Below are 17618 nucleotides of genomic sequence, written 5' to 3'. Positions count from 1 at the left end.
CTTTTTTTATTTTGGCTTTTGACAAGTATCTTGACTTCTCGCTAAGATTGGAAGGAAGTTGCTTTTTGCAACATTCACAATTTTGGTGCTTTATCTAAAGTTCGGAAAGAGCGGAAGGGAGGTCAATACCCAATTGTACAACATATACATATAATAGAATCGGTCTCTACTTCTATCTATGTCTTGGGAACACTGCTGGGTCTTGCGAAATATTAGCAAATACCATGAATATAACTGATGGCGGGAAATCAGAATTCTGTTCGTTTCTTTTCCTCTTAGCCCCTTCAACCATCCGGTTCTCCGCTAAGCTGAGTGCGGACAACAGTTATATTGGGAGCAGCCGCAAATTTAAAGCCACATGTTTTTCAGGGATATAAATTCTGGAACTGAGTGTGTCAGGCATAATAGCAATTTGGCTGGACACCAAGTTCTCAACCCGAAATATTTCTCAATGCTGCGGAAAACTCAACTGCTCCCTCGCTTCATAACTAGAGTGGTAAACGTTCCATCGTTTCATCGTCAAACCACCAATTCATAGGATCTCCGCTATCGAAATTGAACTGGCCAATCGGCATCTGATCTCTTGTTAATGACAGTTTAGATTCATGACACTAGCGGCCCGCTTACCATAATATCCCAGTCTTCCATACCTTTGGGCGTGTCAATCCCCGTTTTGCCAAACAAATCTACTCTCGCTCCTGTCTGGCCCTCAGCAGCCCTTTCCTCCAGGACTCGCAAACAGTTTTCCTGGCCGTTTTCTACTGCCCTGATTAATGATGCTGGAAGCTCGTCTTTTCCTACGCCTCGTATGAGTCCGTCAAGCCGCGCATCTACCAAACACATGAAGAGATGTCCCTTGATGTTGGTCTCTCCGGCCTCAACACACCGGAAGGACCAATTCACAGCATCATTTACTATTGATAGTAGATCAGGACGTAAGGGTGCAGGACTTAAGCTGTTCTCTTCTTGGAGCTGGAATATGAGTTCGGCTGCTACCATAAAGCAGGCCTGCAAAGCACTCACGCGAAAGAATTGAGATCCACAGATTGCCAGTCGCTCTAGATCGTCCCCATTTAGTGGAGAGATTTCATCACTGTGAGAAGAGGGAAGCAGAACAGCGCGCCAGATTTTCAACGACGCGTCCACTACTACATTCCGAGAGAACGCATAGGCTGCCTCGCGTAAAGGCGGGACGAAGAAAGGGATGTGAAGAGCCAAGAAATAGCGATGCATGATGAAGTCTACTACCTGGATTTGGAATCGAGAGGGGGAGGACCCTGTGGCTGAGTTAAGACCTTGAAGTGTACGACACAGCTCTTTATATGATTTCCTCAATGCGCCATCGAGCTGAAGCGTTTCCTCGTACGAACTAGCGGATTGAAAATTATTCAAAAATTCGGTAACCGCAAGGCGAATTGGAAATGTTTTACGGAGGGCGATGGCAACAGACATTTGTGTGAAGGTATCATCTGATGCTGGAAGCAGATTCCCAAGCATCAATTGATTGTCATTAAAGTTGTGAGGTGGTTCGGTATCAAAGCTTTGTAGTGAAATGAGAGGGGGCGCCCCGGAGTCTAGGCTCGATTGAAGAGCTATTTCTAAGATGGTGTTCCACAGCCTCCGGCGCATCTCGATAGAAAAAACTGTCCCTTCCGGCAAACATGCGGCATCCCGATGCAACCCAATATATATTGCGTTTCGAATGAGAGAGCCTGCTGAAATCCAGATCATACTTGCACCGACGCTTGCCGTTTGCCGAGCAACAAGCAGCAGGAGATTAGTCTGCAGTACTTGGAGGCTTAGCCTTGCTTTAAATTCTGGTTCTGCAAGCCACGTTTGGGCCTCATGGACCCACCTAATGGCTGAAGCGCGCAGGGAGAATTTTTCGTCATATGTGGTAGCCCCGATGGCGAGTACCAGCTTAAGTTGGACGAGGAACGCTGTGTCCGGAGTTTTGTCGGTTAACCATGCCTCGTCATAATCCTTTTTGAACGTGGGGATATGGAGGATTCGATATATCGTCTCTGTGGTTCGCAGATAACAGTCCAGGAGCTTGTCGGCGAGGGCTTTTGGTGGTAAATCGGATGTTGGTGGTACTGGCCACGGAGGTGCCAACTGCGCTTTTATGATCTTTGCTAGCAGTTTACACCTCTGTAGGCCGGAAGCGAGTCTGGATCTATTCTGTATATGTGGTTCGATTATCTCGAGAAGGCCTCGAAGGAGCTATTCCTGCACTTTAGAAAAAATTTCTTCTCGCTTCGCCCCCCCACCGCTACCGGGTAGAGTCAACTGACCTGTACCATCCCATTAGCCCAATGGCTCTGTCCAAATAGGCGACTTTTATGAAAGATACCGCGATTGATAGTTGGTGTTCCTCCCGGTGCATGGCTTTCGCGACGAACAGAGAATGTTCCTGCGAGGGATGACGATGTTGTTTCTATGTTTAAAGCTGGCGTTGAGGTGGAATTCGGAGATGCCGCAGCCTTCGCAGCTGCTTGGGATAAATGCTCTTCAAGTAATCTAACCCTGTTCTTCAAGTACTCCACTTCATGGGATGGCTGAGAAGCAGCAGTCAAGGGGGTTGCTGAGCTTGCCACTATCGACCCTACCACTCGACTTACTGTCGTCGAGTCACTTCCAACATTAGGAGACTCGGAAGCAGGCAATACATGGACTTGCTTCCGTGATCCTTGAGCCGGTGCAAGATTGCGTAATGGAGTTCCGAGTGGCTCATCGCCATAAACACAGTGACCGCTCTTGGAACGCACACAGTTTCCACAGGGAGTTTGCCTATTACATCGAATTTTACGCCGTCTGCAGAGAGCGCAAGAACTGTATGATGTTTGTTATTAAAGAGCTACACAAATCCCGGTCTTCTATGATACATACACAGCAGGCCTTCGCCTCTTCCGTTCTTGGTCGGCCATCCTTTGTTCGCTGTCGGGTTCGCTGTCGGGTTCGCTATCGGGTTCGCTATCGGCTTTCCTGTCTGCTCCTTGTCGCTCCACGTTCCAGTTTCTCAAAGATTTGTCACCAGATGCCCCTGGAGAGAATTTCCCGATATTGTAATTCCGATGTATTCCTCCTATTTGCAAAACCAATGGATCAAAATATGTGATCCTATAAGCTCCGATCAGCTCCGGGCCGAAATCGGCTTTTGCGCTTTTGGTCCGTATGCTTCGCCATTTACCGAGCTTCCATGCAATATCATTGGATAACATGCCGATTCCGACTTCCCCTGACACGGAAGCCCTGACATCCGAACAGCTAGCTAGACACCATATTTACAATTGATACCAGCATATTATTCTGGATATATAAGGCTTTCCATCGTTTTATCTGATTTCGTGATGGATTGTCTGTTGTCAGATTGCAGCACGTCACCTTTGCCGAACTTCGGCAAAAGTCCACCCCGTATACCTTGCGTCAGTCAGCTACCTCGCCCTGAGTTAAAATGAAGGACGCTGAATCAGAGACCGTGGTTTCGAACAATGAAGATGAGATGTTCCCAATACCGGCAATCAAAGTTGATGATGAACAGACTCCCGAGAGCTTCGGAGCAACGCCAGATGGTGGAATCCGAGCGTGGCTCGTCGTCGCAGGGGCATTTTTCATCCTCTGTTCCACCCTGGGTTATGCGAACTCCTTTGGCGTTTTTCAAGAATACTATTTGGCTCACCAGCTCCACGATCGGCCTCCGGATGATATCGCCTGGATTGGATCGCTAGCAACTTTTCTCCAGCTTTCGGCAGGGGCAATTTCAGGACCATTGTTCGATCGGTATGGCAGCTGGGTATGTCTCCCTTAAGTCCCTGTACCCAAATCGGAAATCTGACATGCGAGTAGATCCTCCGTCCAGCCGCTATCCTCTACATTTTTTCTGTTATGATGGTCAGCATATGCCGGGAGTATTGGCATTTCATGCTAACGCAAGGGGTCGTCATAGGGATGCTCATGGCGCTCTTCTTGGTCCCAGCAATCGCTGCTGTATCTCAGTATTTTGATAAGCGTCGAGCAACTGCTTTGGGGATCACTGTTTCTGGGTCATCAGTGGGCGGCGTTATATTTCCTATTGCGCTCTCAAAGATGCTGAACGACTCTTCTCTTGGCTTCGGATGGTCCATTCGGATAATGGGGTTTGCCGTGCTGCCTGGTTTAGTCTTCTCATGCATTACAGTCAGGACCCGTCTTCCGCCGAGAACAACCGACTTTTTCGTTAAAGCGGCCTTTAAAGACGTCAAGTATGTCCTTCTCATTATAGGCGCGTCTTTCGTGTTTATCGGTTTCTCCACACCAATTTGGTTTCTACCCACCTATGCCGTTAGTAGGGGTATGGACACAACGCTCGCCTCCTATATGTTAGCAATTATCAACGGCGCATCCGCTTTGGGACGGATCATACCCGGTGTGTTGGCGGATAAATTCGGCCGAATAAATATACTCGGGATCGGTTCGATCGTCACTGGCGTCATCGTGTCCTGTATGAACGAGACGGAAAGTACTACCGCGTTGGTAGTATTTTCGGTTGCGTTTGGATTCTCTTCGGGCACCATAATGTCTGGAATTGCCGCAGCCTTCAGCGTCTGTGCTAAAGATCACCGGGACATTGGCACCTATTTAGGAATGGGAATGGCGATTAGTTCTGTCGCGATCTTGATTGGCCCTCCAGTTAACGGGGCACTGGTTGCCAAGTACCATGGGTTTTTTGAAGCATGCATTTTCAGCGGTATCATGTGCTTAGTTGGTGGCTTCATTGTGTTTGGGAGCAAGATGACAACCTCTCAGGGTATTTTTGGGAAAGTATAGTTCCAGGGTATTTTCAGACTCCCACCCCTCTACTCCTGGGCTACCTTTCCTTATGAATCTCATTTGTATCATATCTTCATCCATTTCTGCCGCTTATACAAATCTCCCTTTAATTATCTACTTTCAAAGCCCACTGGGCACAAAATACAGTACGTATATATTTTGGTACAACGGTTCCAACTGTCTATTATGGCAGGGTAACTAGATCAAGTTCCACATTTTACCATGTGCATTTGGAAATCTAGCACTTCTGCTACCATAATAATATTGGAAACCTGCAGAATTGGGGTCAAATAGACTTAGGTATGGGACTGCATACAAAAAATAGAATAACTCATGGTCTCGAAAATTGGAATTGAAACTCGCAGTCCCGACTTGTCAATTGTGTGTATTCCGCCTTTGACGACTCAACAGATTCCTTCAGAGAAGTAGGAAGATCATCTTGTATCGCCATTTTTCGTAGCGATAAGTCTCGTAGCGTATAGAATAAAGATGTTAGTCTATAAAGCCGACTTGGCTTTGAGGCAAAATATGGCAAATGGGAAATCTTGTAGATAGAAGGATAATTTTAACTGTCGCGAGACGAATTATTTATCTGTTTGATGGCGATTGAAGCATCTGTATCCGGGTCGTCATGTCGGAGGCAAATACATTCATCAACTCAACATGATCCAAAATCAACTGTAGTCATTTAGATACCGGTCCATCCTCTCATTGGCCGTATTTAACACATTGCAAATTATACGCATATTCGCTAGCACGGAGTAAAGTCCCACGGTATATTCGCAACGAGAGGAATAAATGGCTCATAGTTACTGATACAATTCATCCCCTAACTCCAGAGGAAACGGCAAGCTCGGTCCTCATTGGTAATATTAAGTGCAGAAATCAGGGGCAAGCTGGATACGATAATATATAATATCCAACACGATAACAATTAGAATGAACGTAGATTGACTTTTTTCAGCAATGGAATGCAATGTGTGTGCAGGACAGAATTCATCTCCGATGTAACTAACTATTGCGGGGAAGAGAGCCCAAATGAAGACAAGGGATTGATTCATTCGCAGATGTTTTTTGGCCTGCTGGCAGACTGTTCGGCGGGCGGGTGATCAGGAAAAAAGGATTCGATACCTAATAGCTTTTGTTAATACATTGTTGTGATGATTGGTAACTAGCGATGGAACCGGAATTATGACCGAACCCAAAGGATTTCCTCTTCTCCTCCTCCTCCGCCTCTCCTCCTCAGGGTGATGCTACGCAACAATCCTGAATCTATTCAAGGAGCATAATTTGCAGCAGGCTCAAGTTAGTGGACTCTCAGGTACGTTACGTCGCGCACATTTGTCGAATACAGTTCGCGCTGGGTGATATCGGAAATTATTGCAGGCGTCATAGGAGAAACTTTCCACTAGCAAATATTAGTATACTGCTCGATCCTTTTCATAGTTCCTCGCAGTTGAGTTTAACTCTCTACAACGCCTGGAAGGTTAGTGTATAATTCTCGATCTATACCGTACTCAGTTAGTGTAGCCGTAACTTAGGGCTTAGGGCTTAACCTTAAAATGACATCATTCAGATCTAGATATTATTGACCCTGTCCCATATCATTTTATGTATCCGTCCCATATCTCTACTCCCATCTCATGTGATATTCACAAGTTTTGCGAATTTCGTTTGCTATATCGCTCATACATCATGTGGATACCGGACGAGAGTCCTCCTCCATATGTGGATTTATATCCCCGGGTTAAAAGACGCACCATCTGGAAAGCGAGGATCAAAAATCTCCTACAAAGGCTAAGGTATATTAGCACTCTTTTCTATTTGAAGCTTTTCTTTCCCTATCTTCCTTCATTTCTCATTTCTTCATCCCCCATTGCCTTTCAGAATATCACAGAAGAGCATTAGCTGACAGTTCGATTATAGAACTTTTCTCGATACGGTCAAGGGAGCTAGGAGGGAGAGAGAATGGGAAGAGGCAATATTAGACAGTAAGATACTTGTCATCATGCGTTCCCATGAAATATTTTGAATCAGGTCTAATCCGAAGCAACTACTGTACTAGTCAAAGCAAGACGCATAAAAGACTGGTGGATGGATCAGACCGACAAGGAAATAGCAAAGGAGCCTGAAAATGAACTTCTCATCTTTTCAAAATAAATATGGAAGATCCTGGTTTCGTGAAATCGATATCAGCAGCACTGTGCCATGCGAACTTTTGTATGAACCTGTAAGTATATGCAATGTTCAGTGATTCAGAAGGAATGATGCGAAGCAAGTGCTAACAGCGAGCTTTATTAGCGCGATTGGTTATATACCTATTTCCGAGTGGATTCGTCGTGATGAACTTCCCTCTTTTTAATCTCGTTCTTCAACATCAGAAGGATTGGGAAGGGGGAGAGGGGGAAGGATTCATCGTATGTGCCTAATAGAGACGAATTGGCAAACTAAGGAAATGCCCCCTCATTCGTCTTGGGTAGGTCGATGACCAATAACACGCGGAGGTGCCTTAAGGGTTAGGGATTTCTAGCCAACGCTATCCCGGCAAATATGGAAGTAAATAACAAGAACCCGAATTTTGGGTGTTTCTAAGCGATAGAGGCTGTGGGTCGTGCTGTGTAGCTGTCTTGAGAATACGAGTGGGACTGCTTGTTATATATTGGAAAATTTTCTCTTAAATCTATAATCTAGGTATTTGGATATATGCGCATATGCCGTAATATGGGGGCGCATCTTTTGTTAGCAAGACCTAAATTGAAATTCTAGAGAAGACCTAGGCGAAACGAGATTATGCATTAAACGTTTTGCTTTTTCAAATATAAAACGGACGCTACGCTGAAACAAAGGAATAAAATGGGGGAAAAGGAAGATGAGAGGAAAAAATACTACTTAAGCGTTGGGGTATCAAAAGCAATTTTTCGAAGACACGTTCATGCTCGTCTTTCATATCCAACTGGAACGGAATAGCATGAGAAATGATAGGTGTGATGATATGGGGAATTCGAGTTCTGTAATGGCTAGTTTTTTGATGGGCAGATAGGAAACGATCAAACGAAACCTAGTTTGCTAAGAAGCCCTGATAAAAAAAAATCGTAATTTTACCATTTGCTGCTTACGCCAGAAGCGCAACAGAATCCCCAATACGATCCAGTTTCGAGTTAAACAACTGATACATCGTATAGTCTTCGGAAAATACAACATAGAATACGCGGTTATAGCCTAAATCGGGTGGGTTAGAAAATTGAACATATTTCAATACGCAACCAAAAGAATAAAATAATAATAATAATAATAATAATAATAATAGAACCAAAAAAAAAAAAATAGAAAGAGCCTGAAGGGGGATTCTCACTTAGCTTTTTCGGTGGCTGCGTCCTCCGGAAGTCTAGAATTATGTACTCTTGTATCTCTTGCGCCTGGAGCCAAGGAAAGTATCTACCCCCGGTTTGGAACCTGGCGACATGTTCATCGATATTGTCCCCATCGCGTAGTATTTCGATCGCCCAACGAGTCCCCCTGACCTGGAAATCCACACGCCCCCCCTTCGCTGTCCCGGTCCATTCAGAAGAAAGATATAATCTTTTCCCGAGGAGCTCATAGCAAGCGCGGTAGAACTCATTCTGGAAAGTAGCTTCGAGGGGACGGGTAGCTGGTGTAAAAGCTGAGCCTCGTTGCTCTACCCTTAATCCAGCGGGCTTGAATTCCCGGATAGCGGCGAAACTCAAATCCTCAATAGTGGGGAAAAGATGAAAGGGGAAAGGTGGAGTGTCAATGGAGAGGAGATGTTCAATATATCTATATGTCATACATGGGTCACTAAAATTACATTTGCAATGGGTGCGGATTTTTTTACCTTCGATGAATACCGGTCGAGAATATGTAGATTGGCTTGTTTTCTTCCAAGAGCTCAGCTTGAAGCCATCCTTTGCGATAACACGTATTAAGCGCAGGATTCGAATTGGGGTCGTCAGTTGACACTAAATCCACAACGATTTCACGAAGGAATTGGGAAACAGATGGGTTTGCTTGGAGCATATATTTTGCTGGTAGTCCCCGGCAAAAGCCGTGCATTTTGCTGTTCTCAAGACAGTTGAGAAAAGACGCATCATCCGAGAGAAATTCCCGGGCAGCTTCAAGAGTGATCTCAGTGGATCGTTTGCGGTACTCGCGGAAAGCCTAATACTGTTGATCAGTGACATGTAAATAACCCGAGCAGGAGTAGGTATACATACATCAGCACAAGCCAATCCATCAAGGAGTGACCTGACAGCTGACGGATGCCCACAAGTAATTTCCCAGATGAAGTTTTTTAAGTTTTCGCAGAGCAAGAACTGCTGACCGTCCTGTCCGTAGTATTTGCACACAGCACGGACTACACTATGGTACTCCTCAAGTGAAAAGTACAATCCGACGTCAGGATTAATAGGGGTACGCAGAAGTGATATTCGTTGGGATGGGAGAAGTAGAATGGGGGTAGGCGTTTGCTCGTCAAGTGGACGGCCAGACGGCGAACCGTAAGATGAGAACATGGCGACGCAAGGGCCAAGACCGGGTGAAATGAACTTTATGAAGTCATTCCAGAAAGATGTATAAGGATATGAGCCTTGCGCCTCATCGATAATAAGGAGAACGCGCTTTTCCAGCCAATCATCCAGATCAAGAGGCCTCACAGTTATGGCGTTCAATAGCTTGTAGTACATGGCGTTTGTAGGCAAATTTTGGGGGAAGTCCATCGGCCAGCTTAGGCTGATAACCGGCATTTCTGATGTTTTCGCAACATGACGGCGGAGGAGGCGAGCCAAATTAGATTTACCGCTGGCTGGAGTACCACGAATATGAACGACTCCAGTCTCCTTCACCCGTTTCCACAAGGCTCTTACCGTTACATCGCGAGATATCCTAGGAGACTCGTCTTCAAGCGAATTTATGTCAGGGGGTCCGGGGTTGTTTAATTGAGCGTGATCACTTTCTAGATCCCTCTCCGGTACAGTCTGTAGTTGGATATTCTGTAGAGATGTTTGGGGAGCCGTCGCCTTTTGTGGAGGAACAATGAAGTCAAAGTCTTCATGGTTCGACAAAGCATGAGCGCATAGCCGGCATTGAACACTGTCAGTCGGAAAAGGAACTTCGAAAATGCCATTGGAACAAGGGCAGGGAATGTTCAGCTGCCCGGATACCCAGGTCACGGTGCATTTACCGGCGCCCATGGTCCGGCGGAAGTCATCTGTCGAAGTCGCGATATCTTGACCTTGCTTCGCTTGATGCTCTGGGACACGGGAAAGACGTTGCACAGCTCGCTGGAGCCAGGAGAAAATGGGCAGCCCCATATTATATTCGTAGAGGACCGAGAAGACGACCAGCCGCTGAAGGTCAATCGAACAAAAAACGCATAATCGGCTCCGAGACGTGTTCTGTGCTGTCTGGAGGAAGACCCCAAATGCAGAGATGCCCAGTTGTGTATATAGTAAGTAGTCAAGCACCCACCGCGTAAGTTTTCCACAAACAACCCAGGATCTTTGCAGGCGGCTAAATCAAATCGGGGGTAGTTCGAAATTCAACGTTGGGAATCTCCCTTGTTTCAGGCATGAACCCTTTTTTGATCGGCTCAGCCCCAAGCCTCGGGTCGAAATCATAACTAAATATCAGAGCAAATGGCAAATACAGATTACGGTCTGATGTTGTGCGACAGTCGACCTCACATTATTGCATCTTGGCCAATAAAGCCCCCGGCTGCCAAATCCTTTTTCATATGCATGCGTTTTTATGCTCGTCCTGCCATGGGCTCAATTTGTATTTCACTGCTGCTTGGTCACTACAAAAAGTGACGACAGGACTCAGAGAATGCAATATGTTGATGTGCAGGTCCACGATGCAATGACAATGACTGCTTTTGAAAGGTGCCAGGGCGACAACAGTCAAGTTGAGAGGATGCATCCTGTTTGGATAAGGACTCAGATGGGCTGTTTGAGAGCCCAAGAGTATGGACGAGCCGACTGAGACACTCGCGCCCTGGCCAATTGCCTAGATGAAGCTAGCGAATTTGAAAAGTGGAACATTTTGAGCGAACGGGAGGGGCAGGGCCAGCGGATGCTGGTGCTGGAACTGTGGGGACAACATGGCACGAAGAAGTTTCCGATGGATCCATTCCAGAAGAATGAATAATTAGGTTTCTGTGGATATTCCAAATTGAAGCTATTCGATTGCACGGTGGAAACTCTTCCCTAAGATGAGCCAATGTTCTCTGATAACTACCAAACTACTATTAGTACCCATCGTGAGTTCGAAGGAGTTGATTGCATGATACTTCAGCCAGGTGTCAAACTGACCGAGGCCAGAAATTATTTTAATACTAGTACAAATTCTATTCTGATCTATTTTATACTATGGGGTAAACTCTCTATAACGCTCGTCGCCTCAACGGCTGCTGTTGCTCGTTAGGCGGCACATCAGGGTCAAGTCCAACTAAACAATTGACCGTTTCCTCGCTGTGGGTAGTCTATCGCTACACCAAAGGATCAAACCTTAAGGTGGGAGAACCCATCTTAAGATACTATATTTGCAAGTTTTATCCATTTCACATTCGCACATACCTGCACCATTAATCTGGTTCCCCTGGTTCTATCACGGCACGTCCCATTTCAGCGCCTCAACAACGTGGGTTTGCGAACGCGCATTTAGTATATTCCTGAAGTGGGATTATGGGTTGCATGAGGCGTCCCGGTTCGCAAGTCGCCTGTTTAAGCGAGTTCTATACTACATATGCTCCAATCTGAAAAGGTACTTCCGCATCGTGACTGTTATGCTGATGGGATTCGAGGATCAGTCGCGGGGAGATATTGGCTGAGCTGAAAAAACTGCGCAGACTGCGATTGAGCAAGGAAGCTCTGAGACAGCCCGAAGTCTGCTCATGTATTCGCCGTCGGTGGAATACCGGTGTTGGCCGAACTCGGGAGGGATGGGATTGATCCCGAGTCACCGTGGGACAAACGGTGCAGCCACTGAGGTGTGTCGGGGCAATCCAGCGCGCAACAGATCAGGGTGAACGCCTTCCTTTAAGATAATGACTTGTTCATACCCGGCCTGATCATCTGCACTGCGCGGGTCGTGAACACACTCACGTAGATCCTCTTCGCAGACCGGGATCCCGTAGGTGGCGTAGCCGTACTCCCTGATAAGTTTTCCGATAGCTTCAACGTCCTCCCGGGATGCGCTGGTGCTCCATCACCACGCGTGCCAATTCGCTGTACTGCACGCCTTGTTGATCAGCTCGCCAGGTAAATATCAATGCATCCCCGGCGACGCTGGATGCGTGGTCTCACGCGGGGGGGAAATGTAACTAGTAGCTGGACACCTCCGCCGTTCCGGCCATTGAAACGCGGTCATCGTAACGAGGTCCTTGCAGACGTAGAAAGCATAGCTGGCTGTGATAGGGGTGGCAAGGCAAGCTAAGGCAGCAAGTTCCTTGATAAGGGGCATTGCAATTGTCATAACGACTAGCAATGCGGCTTCCTACGCCAGGAAAACGGTGGCAAAGCTTATCCGAAAATTTTATATTTTGTGAATTTCACAGCTTGACTTAGATATCAAGATCGGTGCATAACCCAGGTTCCGCTATGGGGCTGGTGACTTCATGACGAACGATTGGGCACCCTCCATAGCTACTAGTATGGAGGAATCAGTTCTCCGTAGCCAGGTGTTGGAGCCGTAGGCTTTCGGTTCGTGGTGTGGGCATCTGCTCGGTGATGGAAACCAGATATAGATGGCCGCTTGAGCATATTGGGCCCAATAAGGCTCTAGATGTTCGATACCGCATCTCAGAAATTGTCTCCCTGTTAACCCTATAGGGTAGCTTCGTTTCCGCATGTTATGAGGCGAGTTGAGTCCACTTGAAAAGAAAAAGCCGAATGAAAGAATTTAGTGAGGACAATCGTTACTATATAACAAAATCTGCTTATTCGCCAGTAGTAACTAACGGAACTGCAAATCGGAAGCGAAGAAACGACTCCATCTTAAATGGGGGAGTTTTTGGTTCTTTTGAATCAAAATAACCTATAAACAGTAAAAAAGCATATATGGCGACATTCTTACCGATTATCAATGCACAGTGTTCGAGAGGAATCGCCTACTTCCCCAGTCTAATACTCACCAGATCCTTCTTCTGTCTGCCCTCAGCATCAAAATTGTCAGCATCCAGCCACTTTTCAAGAGCCCCCTTAACCCCTCCCTTCCACTCCTCATCAACAATCGAAAACCACGCCGAGTCGCGGTTGCGCCCTTTCACAATCATATGCTTCCTGAAAACCCCCTCAAAGAGAAACCCTAGCCGCGTCGCGGCACGTTTTGACGGGACGTTCAAGTCATTGCACTTCCACTCGCATCTGCGGAAATGCAACTCGTCAAACACAAATGCAAGCATGAGGTAGAAAGCCTCCGTCGCAGCAGTGGTCCGCTGCAACATGCGGGAGAAGGTAACAAAGCCGATCTCCACGGCGCGATTCTTCACATCGATGCGAAACAGGCTCAGAAAGCCAACCGCCTTGCCGCTGTAGGCGTCCTTGAGGCCGGTGTGGTCCATGATGCTGAAGAAGAGCCGGTCCTCAGATGTGGCGGCGTAGTGGATGAAATTGTCGAAGTCGGCCTTCGACGTGAAGGGCCCATCCGGCATGTAATCCCATAGTCTCGCATTGTCTGCGCCGCCCAGGCAGGAGAAGAGGGAGTCGGAATGCGCTGCGGTGAGCGGTTCCAGGGTGATTGTTCTCCCGTGCAAGGGTTTGCGGGTGGGTGGGATGGCAGGTTTGTTTGGAACTATGGGGCCGAGTTGAGGTTCCGCCATGATTTCTTTATTCACGGCGTGTAGAATTGCTGTTGAGCAAGTTCAATAATCTAGCTTGGTCGGGCCAACTTTGCGGGCAGCGATGCTCAAACGGTAAATGGGACCACAAAGAAGATGTTCATGGGTCTCTATTATCTACCAGTTCCAACAGGTCTTGGTAATTGAATAAGAAACCTTGCTCAGGAGTTCTTCAGAGAATCGGTCTAATGAAATGGCATGAGGGTATCTTGCCGGTGCCGGCGGGGGAATAAATTGGCACGTAAAATGACACTAGACCCGGCGAGTTATTTTGCTTGAGATGATATCAAAGAGGGCCGGTTAGTTTGGCCAAACTATCTCAAAGAACAGAACTCAAAATGCAATGAAAATAACCTGGTCACTGTCTTAAACCAGGCAAAAAACAATATACATATATATATAGTTTCCCCCCTAACAGCTTATTATTACATTATGATAGACGCAGAGAGTAGCGTATTATCCATCCTGCATTCAGCCCAACTTGCATATATTTTTTTGGCGGAGGAAAAGCAATAAAGCGAATATTAACGCCGCTAACTCCAGCATAGCCCATGGTGTAAAAAAAAAATCGAGTATGACAAGCATCTGTAATCCATCGACTTTTTTTTTTATCCCCCTTCACATCCATACTATGCCATACTATGATCTGAATGTAGCGCCAGTGTGAACCTGTGATTAGGCACTTTAGCATTGGCGGACATGCCACGCGCACTCATTCTCCCGTTCCGTTTTCTCTGCTCTCATGTGAATTAAGTATCAAATAAAACAGCCCATATACAAGCGATAACTGAAGTGTCTCGCCGTGAGTTTAAAACTTTTTTGCAAATCTCATTTTCCAATGCACTCAGCGGCCAATGCGGTATTTCAAAAAAAAAAGAAAAGAAAAGAAAAGAAAGAAAGAAAGAAAGAAAGAAAGAAAGAAAAAGAAACATTTCCAAACTTGATTATGACAGCAGATATATTAGAGAGTGGATAGGTGACTTGAAAATGGGGGACAATGTAATAAGGAAAAGAGAAGTATGCCATAAAAGGCTTGAAGTTTTTCAAGAAAAATGCAGAAAAGAGAAAACAACAATGATGAGCGTTGATATTATGCCGTGACCAGATATGTGGGAGCAAACAAATGCAGAGTGAAATGGATAGAAAATATACGGTGATAAAAGCCGACTCCCAGTATTGTGCGCAGATGAAAAACGAGATATGTCACTCCAAATATGAGCAATGTTGAGCAATGTATGTTCCGTGTTGATGTTCCAAATTTCGAGAAAACAAAATTAAAAACAATGAAATGAAATGAAATGAAAAAGGAAATGAATAGGAAAATGAAATCACAGGTTCTCTGTAAACTTCGACGGATTTGTTGGCGTATTCACCGACGAGTTCTGTGAGGGTACGGTGCGAAGCGGTTCGGGGGGGACTTCCACCCCACCCGCAGTAGTTGCTGGCGCGCCTCTTTGAGCAATGCCACGTTCGCGCTGCACCTCGAAGGAGCCCTGAGTGCCGTCCGAGGCAGTTCTCCGTGATGATTTACCGAACAGGCGAAGATTCCATCTGGCCTTCATCGAAAGCCGTCTCGATAAGCCTCCACCATGATCCTGCTGCCGCTCGCGTACCGCTCGTGGGCTTTCTATAGATGAGCTCCATTGAGGCAGAGCTGGCCTCGCCTCGATATATGCAGGCCCGTTGTCTGGCGCCTTTCTTCCATTCACCGATACCACCATAGGAGCCGTGGCGGTGCGGGCCGTCGCGGGTGCAGTTTTTCGTTTCGTGCTTTCTTCTCCCGGTTCAGAGCCGTTAATATTGCCTGACTCACCGGATGGTGTGGGCTCCATCTCCTTGCCGTCTCGCTTCTTCCTGGACTGTAACTTCGATTGCGAACTGGATTTTTCAGAGACGCCTGACTGTGATTTGTTGGAAGCAGTGGTTGGCTGCCGGGAGAGACTTTCGCGCGGCGGTTCCAACAATATGGATTGGGACGCTTCTCCCGCGCTATGTGTGGGAGTATGGGGTATTGAAGGATTTTGTTTCTCGGGAACTTGAGCCCAGCCGTCCACTTCTACATTCTGCTGAGTTTGGTGATCAGTCGGGGCACCCGAAGCCGCGTCCTCCTCGTCTTTGGCTGGAAATTTGCCGCGGGCCTTTGAGGATTTGCGTCGGAATAAGTCGACCCCTAAGGGCTTGCTGAGGCGATCTAAAATCTTTTTGGTACCTTTTGGCCTCTTGATGCTTCTCTTTTCATCCTCTGTCATGTGCTGTCAGTAGGCCAATTCATGGGTAAAGCGATAGATAGGAGGGATATTAGACCCCGACCTTTTGCTTCTTGTATGGACCTCCTTGCTTCTTCTTCCCGTTCTTTCTCCAATCCTTGCTGGCGAATGGCTTCCCGTTCGTCAAGCTCTTCCTCTATCACTTTGGCCCGCTGTTCCTCAAGTCTTCTCATGACGTCATCGACGGCAGGTTTGGTTTTCGATTTTGCAAGGCGGTCAACCTCCTCCTGGGCGACAAACTGTCCTGCACCAATAGGGACAGGAACTAAATCCTCATCATCAACTGTGCGGGTTTTTGCTTTGTCTACCATGCGAGATTGTGATCTTCCTGTGGACTCGTAAATCCTTCGATCAACATCGTCCAGCGTAGCATCTGCATTCTTCCTCGCAGCTTTCATCAGGGACTCATGGTCACGCGCCCTTTTTTCAGCATATGCCTTGTCTTTTCGACTCTGCAAGGTTGTCATTCGCGGCTGGGCCTTGACGGATTGTTCATTGTCTATGTCTACCACACCGCTGTCGCTGGCAGCGCGCTTCCTGAATCTCGAATAGAAAGAGCGCTGGCGTCTGGGTGGGATCGCTGCACTATAGTAATCTCGGAAAGCCCTGTGTTGATCATCCATCATGGCTAATCTCTCCGACGCTAATTTTTGAGCTGTTTCATGCAACGTCAGCGGACGTGCCAACGGTTTTGGTTCCCGACGACGGCGCGAATATATGGAAGCCGTCGCAGCATCCGCCTGGGGCGCGGTTGAGAACATCTGCCGTGCCACCTCCACCGCTTGTTTGTGTAGGCTGCCTTTTCTCTCAGGTTGGAACTCGCGGCGGATATTTGCCATGGCGGTTGCATGGACCTTACGGGCGTCCAACGGGGTCTCAACCTTGGATTCTCCGCGCACTGGTGCCGATCCGGATCCGGATCCGGAAAACATTTTGTGGGATGCTGAAGCAGCGGTCATAGCATGGGAGGAGTGATTGCCGTCGCTGGACACTGCAGGAGCTGACACCGCTCTCTTGCGGCTATGGGATATCGCGTCCGTTGCCGCAAGCATCGCCCCAGCATCGCTCTTAGGCCGCTCATTCTCGTGGCTTATATGCTTTTGCTCTGATGTTTTAGCATTCCTAACTGCCTGTGACCTCCCTGCTTGAGATGCAGCCTGGCAGCTCGCAGCAGTAAGCTCTGGGTTTCTCAAAGGGTGCTCGGTCTCCACTTTGTTTATTTGGTGAGTTGTGTATCCTGCATGTGCTAAGCTGGCAGCAGCACCGGCTGAGGCCAATTCTCGGTCGCCAGAGTGAAGTTTGGCTGGGTCTAGATAGCTAGGTGGGCTCATGGTTCGGCGTGAAGCTGCGAATCATAATGTGTTAAGAGAGTTCAGGTTGCTCGAACCGGGATCGTCAATACACTCACCAGTGCGATTAGTCTTGTGGCTCTTTTGGGAATTTGGCACTGGTGGTCGGGAACGAGCTACATGCATTGCCGCCGAAGACGCTTTGCAAAGGAGATGTTAGTTAGGTTGGGTGACGATAAACGCTGCAAGAAAACAAGGAAATCGGAAAGACGAACCAAGGCTCTCATCAGGATCCGGTCGATGCCGGACCTGGGGAATCATAGCGGCAGACATGGCGGTGCCCACAACTTCTTCAATGGAGTGGATGCAACACAGAGGTTGTAGTTTCGGAAGAGGGAGCCA

At 47.2% G+C, this 17618-nt stretch overlaps 6 protein-coding genes across 6 annotated transcripts; 2 read left to right on the top strand and 4 right to left on the bottom strand.

Annotated features, from left to right (window-relative positions):
* Positions 1-488: 488 nt before the first annotated feature.
* On the bottom strand, positions 489-2927 carry HCBG_00036 (C6 zinc finger domain-containing protein; the record flags this gene model as incomplete). Its single annotated transcript, XM_045427086.1, has 4 exons — positions 489-575; positions 628-2181; positions 2622-2832; positions 2890-2927. 4 exons carry the CDS (start codon positions 2925-2927, stop codon positions 489-491), a joined length of 1890 nt encoding a protein of 629 aa, XP_045291061.1.
* Positions 2928-3454: 527 nt separating this feature from the next.
* On the top strand, positions 3455-4806 carry HCBG_00035 (monocarboxylate permease-like protein; the record flags this gene model as incomplete). Its single annotated transcript, XM_045427085.1, has 2 exons — positions 3455-3793; positions 3847-4806. 2 exons carry the CDS (start codon positions 3455-3457, stop codon positions 4804-4806), a joined length of 1299 nt encoding a protein of 432 aa, XP_045291060.1.
* A 1194-nt stretch (positions 4807-6000) lies between these two features.
* Positions 6001-6941, top strand: HCBG_00034 (uncharacterized protein; the record flags this gene model as incomplete). Its single annotated transcript, XM_045427084.1, has 5 exons — positions 6001-6056; positions 6091-6130; positions 6256-6295; positions 6386-6611; positions 6875-6941. The coding sequence occupies 5 exons, from the start codon at positions 6001-6003 to the stop codon at positions 6939-6941; spliced, it is 429 nt and encodes a 142-aa protein (XP_045291059.1).
* Positions 6942-7921: 980 nt separating this feature from the next.
* Positions 7922-10136, bottom strand: HCBG_00033 (uncharacterized protein; the record flags this gene model as incomplete). Its single annotated transcript, XM_045427083.1, has 4 exons — positions 7922-8028; positions 8162-8604; positions 8663-8985; positions 9042-10136. The coding sequence occupies 4 exons, from the start codon at positions 10134-10136 to the stop codon at positions 7922-7924; spliced, it is 1968 nt and encodes a 655-aa protein (XP_045291058.1).
* Positions 10137-12931: 2795 nt separating this feature from the next.
* HCBG_00032 (acetyltransferase) lies at positions 12932-13642 on the bottom strand (the record flags this gene model as incomplete). Its single annotated transcript, XM_045427082.1, has 1 exon — positions 12932-13642. The coding sequence occupies one exon, from the start codon at positions 13640-13642 to the stop codon at positions 12932-12934; it is 711 nt and encodes a 236-aa protein (XP_045291057.1).
* A 1346-nt stretch (positions 13643-14988) lies between these two features.
* HCBG_00031 (uncharacterized protein) lies at positions 14989-17549 on the bottom strand (the record flags this gene model as incomplete). The annotated part of the gene is made up of 4 exons (XM_045427081.1): positions 14989-15902; positions 15971-17272; positions 17336-17416; positions 17492-17549. 4 exons carry the CDS (start codon positions 17547-17549, stop codon positions 14989-14991), a joined length of 2355 nt encoding a protein of 784 aa, XP_045291056.1.
* Positions 17550-17618: the final 69 nt, after the last annotated feature.

Source organism: Histoplasma capsulatum (genome assembly GCF_000150115.1).
Source record: "Histoplasma capsulatum G186AR genomic scaffold supercont2.1, whole genome shotgun sequence".
In the NCBI taxonomy this organism is placed as follows: Eukaryota; Fungi; Ascomycota; class Eurotiomycetes; order Onygenales; family Ajellomycetaceae; genus Histoplasma; species Histoplasma capsulatum.
The sequence above is the reverse complement of the archived record's forward strand: the minus strand, read 5'-3'. Positions and strand labels throughout refer to the sequence as shown.